The sequence below is a fragment of the Prunus avium genome, chromosome 8, assembly GCF_965620075.1.
Source record: "Prunus avium chromosome 8, drPruAviu1.hap1.1, whole genome shotgun sequence".
NCBI classification, from domain to species: domain Eukaryota; kingdom Viridiplantae; phylum Streptophyta; class Magnoliopsida; order Rosales; family Rosaceae; genus Prunus; species Prunus avium.
The window spans coordinates 33,426,419-33,432,418 of NC_142291.1; the positions used below are offsets into that span (position 1 = coordinate 33,426,419).

The window sequence follows — 6,000 nt, forward strand, 5'->3', positions numbered from 1 at the left end:
GACCAGTCAATTATTTCCTAACATTTGTTTAAGTAAAATGCAATAATTATTAGATTATTTCATCAAAACAGAGTTGCAAATGTAAGTGAAACACGTGTTAAAAGTTGAGTCTGCTGGATATCATGGCATCATTAAAAAAGAACTCAGGTTGGTGTGGTGGCTTAAATGTGAGATGCAAGCTACATAACCAGGGGACATTTTCTGCAAAATCAAGCAACTTTTGCCAATAGAATTTAAGAGGTGAGCATCAATGGGATATAATTATTGATATCTTTGGCCCAAAAAATAGATCAACTTTTTAAATGAAGAAACTAATTTTCCGTGAACGGTTCTAACTCAATGAAAAAGAGTCTTGAGTTCTGACTTTCCTCATTAAATTTATAAATTATGACCTACTGCTCTATTAAATGCAACAATATTCTAATAATTATGTTGAAATTGTATTACAACTGAATGCTAACATGTCTAGTTTCTTGACCTTGACACAGTGAGAATGTTAAGCTTGAAGTCTTATTGCCATACTTGACACTTACCTTGTATTCACCCAAGAAACCAAAAAAGCTATATGATCCATGGTCATCTGTTTCCCCTTCTATCTCCCCAGTTTGCCATTCTTTCAAGAGCTTGTCCACCACATCTCCAGCTGGTAGGTTTTGAAGATTGTTATCTGTCAGGCACATTTGGTAGCACCCATTAGGATGCAGAGCAGTCCAAAGCATTATCCCTTTCACAGATGGATGTGAGAAGCCTTCCCTTAAAACTTGCTCTAGATAAATGGCCTATACATGAAACAAAAAAATATTTGGTCAGTCAGGGATGAGAAAAACTTATGTGAGGATGTTCGTGTCAGGTGACAATGCAAAATGACAATGTAATTAAGTTTAAAAATGACATATATTAAAAAGTGGTCATTAGATTTGAACATATGTCATCTTCCAATTGGACTACATAATTATTCCACATTCCGTGGAGATCCGATTTAATTTTTTGAACTATATGTAACACTTATTTACCTGTGTTTCTTTGCCTAGAGTGCTGCTAATATCAACTTCTGTGAGCCAAATAGGAAGGCCTAATGTGGCCAACTTGTCAAGGATAGCTCTGATTAGAGGAGGGTTTGGTACTGTAAAATGACCCTCTAGTCCAATTCCATCCATTAATGCTCCACCATGTCTAAGCTCTCTCAACCTTGAAATGTAGGCATCAACGGTTGAATTTACATCACTGCAAGTCTCCACCACATTAAAGTCATTCATGAAAAGGGTTGCCAAAGGGTCAGATTTGTGTGCTGTTTCAAAGAAATGCAATGTGGCATTGGGCCCAAGCTTCTGCTCATAGAAATCAAAGTGAAGCATTTCATTGCTGACATCCCAATGGATGAACTCTTCTCTGTATTTGCTCATTAGGCTTTGGATTCTTGAGTTGACAGCTGATTGCAGCTCGTTGCCTGTAAGGTTCCGAACCCATGGCGGCGTGTACTTGGGATCTTCCCAAAATATATTGTGCCCTCTAGCAGTAATCTGGTTAGCACGAACAAATTGCAGCATCTGATCTGCTATGGTGTAGTTGGTCTTGCCTTGTTCAGGCTCTGTTGCATACCATTTAAGTTCGTTTTCGAAAACCAAGGCATTGAATCGCTTAATAAACCAATTCTGGATTTGAACATGATGCATGTAAGATTAGTTTTTACTTAAAATATTGTTCTAAACCAAGCTCATCAAATTTCCTAACCTGATATGGAAGATTTCCCAGAATGGTCTTTGCTATTGCAGATCCAAATGGGAAATCTTTGGACACTTGCTCTATGTTAATTGTGACTCCTTGCAGCCTCTTTCCTTGCTCATTTGCGACATGGACTGTCACGGCACGCTTCCTTTTCTATTGATAAAGAAAATAAAACAAGGACACAAATTAACAACTTTCATTTTAATCAAGTTCATATTACTGTTAAACAAGTATTTAGCTGGTTAGAGCAAAATTTGGTTAAGCATTTGCTGAGATGCTTACAGTGTTGATTATATATTGCTGATATGTCCTCCATTGCTGAACACTGAATGGCTGCAGAGAAGAGCTTGCAATTTCTATGCTGACATCTCTGTCATCTGTGTTCTATATAACCAGAACAAAAGATTAGTCTACATGAAAGTTGAAACTTTTTTGGGAGGAACAAAAAAAGAGTTGAAATAAATAAAATGTACCAGTGTGTTGGAAAAAGAAAAATTACCTGAAAGAATAGCATAGATAATTGAGATGGTGAGTCTAGCACAAACCCACCCTTGAGAAATGACCAGCATCCATGCTTAGCCAAAACAGTTCCTATGCAGTCATAGGTTTCTTTTTCTGTCTTTAAGCTTGCCCTTATGAGAGCTGAGCCTGCACCCTCTATCTTCACCCAACCTATTGATTAAGCACAATGCAGCCCAATGTAAGATGCAAGTAAATTTTACAGTCACCATAAATCCCTAATAAGAATTCGACTAGTGATAGTTGTACACATGCGTGAGTCACTATTAGTCGTTGATTAATTTGAAATTCACATCAATCAAAGCCTTTGTTAACTAGGTTTTATTTACATGCAATGTTTGAACCCAAGATGTACCTAAGAGCCCAGGTTGATGGCCCATGCATAAAATACAAGGATAAATATTTAAGAGTAGTAAACCATATCAACAATCCGTTGTAGTCTAGTTGGTCAGGATACTCGGCTCTCACCCGAGAGACCCGGGTTCAAGTCCCGGCAACGGAATTTTTTTTGCTTCATGCTGATTTTTAAATGTAATTTTTGTTTTTCCACAAAAAAGAAAAAAGAAAAAAAGAAGTAATTTTACACTAAATTACCACTATCCACCGAAAAAAAAAGAAGATAAGGTAATAGAGAACCCAACTGGAGAAACAGTAAATGGTGCCTTGACTGAGATTGTGGAGTATGAAAGATGGTGAATAAACACCAGTGCTTGTAGTTGCAGAGTTGCCCAAGCTGCCTTCAACCCCTGAAGCTTTATCATTGATGATTCCTCCACCATACAGAGCTGCCTCTGGCTGCATTTTACACTGCCAAAAACAAAACCAATTAATTCAATGAGTTGACAGTCTGAATCAAACGAACAAATTCATCTGGGACATAATAATTTTGACCACATTTCATGTTCACCTTAGTGTAAGCAGTAGAATCATACAGTGGACCATCTGCAATGTGCCAAAAAAATAATATTATAAACTCATAAAATCAGTAAAACAAACTGAACAAATGAGACAGAGAAAAGGGGGAAGAGAGAGAAGAACCGAAGGAAGCAACAGAGGAGCCCATGAAGAGGAGAAAGAGCATGAGCAGGCAAAAGCTGAAAGTGTCATCCATTCTTGCTTACAGTTTGCACCGCTGAAAATGGTGAAAAGGGTTTTTATAATACAATATACTTCTGCATTTGAATGTTGAGGTTATGGGTTGTAAGTTAAATATGAGAAAAGTATGGCCCCTTAATTTTTATCTTTCAAGTAAACTGTATCCCAACAACGAGGTATAGCCCAATGAAAAAGGACATTAACTTGAAAACAAGAGGTAAACCGTACCCAAAATAATGGAGTGGTTAAATAAGAAAGAGCCAATTAGGTGAGAGATCACAAGGGCACAGTGGCAGCAGGCAGCAGGTCTATTGAGAAGCCCGTGGCCTGGTCACGTGCTAGGTGAGTGTGACTGTGCGAGAGCTTTATCATGTGAGCATGAATTGATGAAGGTCAGCAGCAGCAACATTCCAACCGTGAGTTCATTCTTGTCTTTTGTCTCTCTGTGTCTGTGGTTAACTTAAGAGCATGTTTAGGGTCTCCTTAATTCCATACTAATCTCTGCTAAATGTTTGATTTTCATGATTAATTTAACAGCTTATTAAGACGATTAGATTCCTTGGTTCGGATTTTTCGATCTTTACCTAATGCTTAGTCTCTGCAGTGCTTGATTGGAATTAGTAGCAGCTAATTACAATTTAGCAATCAACCAGGGATAATTATAATAAAGGTAATTGTGTTACAACACGAAATTAATGGTGTCCTCTTTTGGAGCTCGGCCTATGTGAAAAATACAAAAGAAGGGTTTGGTTTGATAATTTAACACAGCTGGGTAAATGTTACTTTACACCTGTGTAAGGCAATCTGGAACCTTGGTCAGATTGGGAGGGGATTGGGGGTCCATGGGAAGACATAGTGGTGGTGATCAGAGTTCCATTTATGGCACGACGCTTTGGCAGCAAGTCTTCTAAAAGTCTCTTTCTGTGTTTGCTTTCCAAAGCTTTCATGGCTGATGGGTTTTGAACTTTCACGCGTGCACCATTACAAGGAGCCATGGCATTCATCTACATGCTGTATTGATGGTAAATGATGTCAATAATTTCACCAAGTCACTAAGGTGGTCCTTTTTGGGATAGATTATGGGGTGTCTCTTGTCGTGTGCATTTATATGTCTATCTCTCTCATCACGTGACTAACTAACGAGTAGCAAGAAAATAAGTTAAATCTTGTAGAATTCCCAAGAAAATCATCAATTTCTCCCGAAAACATATGTTGATTCATCTACTTCTCAGGCATAGCCAAAATATTGGAAAATAACCCGAAAGGTAATTAGGGAATCGATCCATCTCTCTTCATTCTATTTGGAGAAAAGAATAATCCAAAAACATGGATTATGTCTTTTAAGAGTTGAATATCTCTTTGATAGCTGAATACAACATATCCACGTAATGAGATATCTGTCTTTGATGTTTTGAATTTCTCTTTTGATTGCTGAATATGGGATATTCACGTAATGAGATAGATAGATTCATATCCTATGATATCTCTCGGGTCTATAGAAAGAAAAAGAATTATCTTTTATGGGCTTTTGAGTTATGGGCTTGCCTACATTTTTGACTCTGTATATTAGTCCGTTGATTGTGAGGACCAAACCCAGTTGGTTAGGCCTTCCTTTTGTTTGTTGGGCCTCTGATTCCCATATGAAGTATTCACTTCAGAAGAGGATGATCCATATATATTTATAGCCCACCAAGAGAAACTGACCCATCGATGTTTCTAGACCAGTAAAGCCAAGAGAGACCAAGAATACAGAAAAAAGATTAAAAGAAGAACTGTTTAATGAATAAAGAGAGCCTACCAATTAAGAAAATAATTACACACACTAATCCAAATTACAAAAAATTACACACCAATTCCACGAATAATTAATCAATACAAATGTCATAATGGGGCCGATTAGGGATGCCCATCAAACAACTTACCCACATCATTTTTGTAATGATATGATTTTTTTTTTTTCCCTTCCAAGTGTGATCTTATGGATGATAAGCAACATAATGCCCTCATAAAAAATTGATAAACAAGCTTAATTCCAAATGGGGGACATCACTGGGCAAAATTTTAAGCCCATCAATCCTCAGATTTCTTGGCCTCCCAAGTCCAACCTTAGGTTAACTATTGTGTGCCATTAGCCACTCTCTTTGATTTATTGCCAACTTGAGGAATGACTCAAGGAGTTTGTGAATTCTTATGGATCAGAAGACTTTTGACATAATTGAGTTTCAAACCAGAAAAGCCAATGGAGTTACATTGTGACAACAAGTCAGCTATCGATATTGCTCATAATCCAGTTCAACATGATCGAACCAAACATGTTGAGGTGGATAGACATTTCATCAAAGAAAAAATTGAAAACAAGATCATCTGTCTATCTTTCGTAAAATCAGAAGATCAATTGGCAAATGTCTTAACAAAAGCCGTCTGTGGAAGAGTGTTTTATGACTCACTTACCAAGTTGGACATTGGTGACGTATATGCACCAACTTGACAAGGAGTGTTAACGTGAGCTATCCTAATTAATCAAATAGATTTATTTTCTTATTTTATATAGTTGACATATCTTTGTATAATTAGGAGCTATTCTCCTAATTGTTTACTGTATCTATTTTCTTGTAAAGCACTCATGTAAACTCATATTATACCTCCTTATGGAGAAGAATA

General features: G+C 37.1%; 1 protein-coding gene and 1 non-coding gene across 2 annotated transcripts; one reads left to right on the forward strand and one right to left on the reverse strand.

Moving 5' to 3' along the window:
* Window positions 1–268: 268 nt before the first annotated feature.
* Window positions 269–3,450, reverse strand: LOC110753784 (Glycosyl hydrolase family 10 protein). The gene is made up of 8 exons (XM_021954754.2): window positions 3,283–3,450; window positions 3,152–3,186; window positions 2,886–3,051; window positions 2,225–2,397; window positions 2,008–2,109; window positions 1,732–1,878; window positions 1,014–1,652; window positions 269–779 (listed from the first exon to the last, which is right to left on the reverse strand). Exons 1-8 carry the CDS (start codon window positions 3,353–3,355, stop codon window positions 444–446), a joined length of 1,671 nt encoding a protein of 556 aa, XP_021810446.1. The 5' UTR covers window positions 3,356–3,450; the 3' UTR covers window positions 269–443.
* On the forward strand, window positions 2,674–2,746 carry TRNAE-CUC (transfer RNA glutamic acid (anticodon CUC)). Its single transcript has one exon. It is a non-coding gene; the product is annotated as a tRNA-Glu (tRNA).
* Window positions 3,451–6,000: the final 2,550 nt, after the last annotated feature.

Coding starts and splice junctions, on each gene's coding strand:
- LOC110753784 (XM_021954754.2), bottom strand. CDS start 3,355: ATGGATGACACTTTCAGCTTTTGCCTGCTCATGCTCTTTCTCCTCTTC. Junction 2,398..2,885: donor CACCATTTACTGTTTCTCCA/GTTGGGTTCTCT, acceptor CTTAATCAATAG/GTTGGGTGAAGATAGAGGGT. Junction 1,879..2,007: donor AGCAATATATAATCAACACT/GTAAGCATCTCA, acceptor CTTTATCAATAG/AAAAGGAAGCGTGCCGTGAC.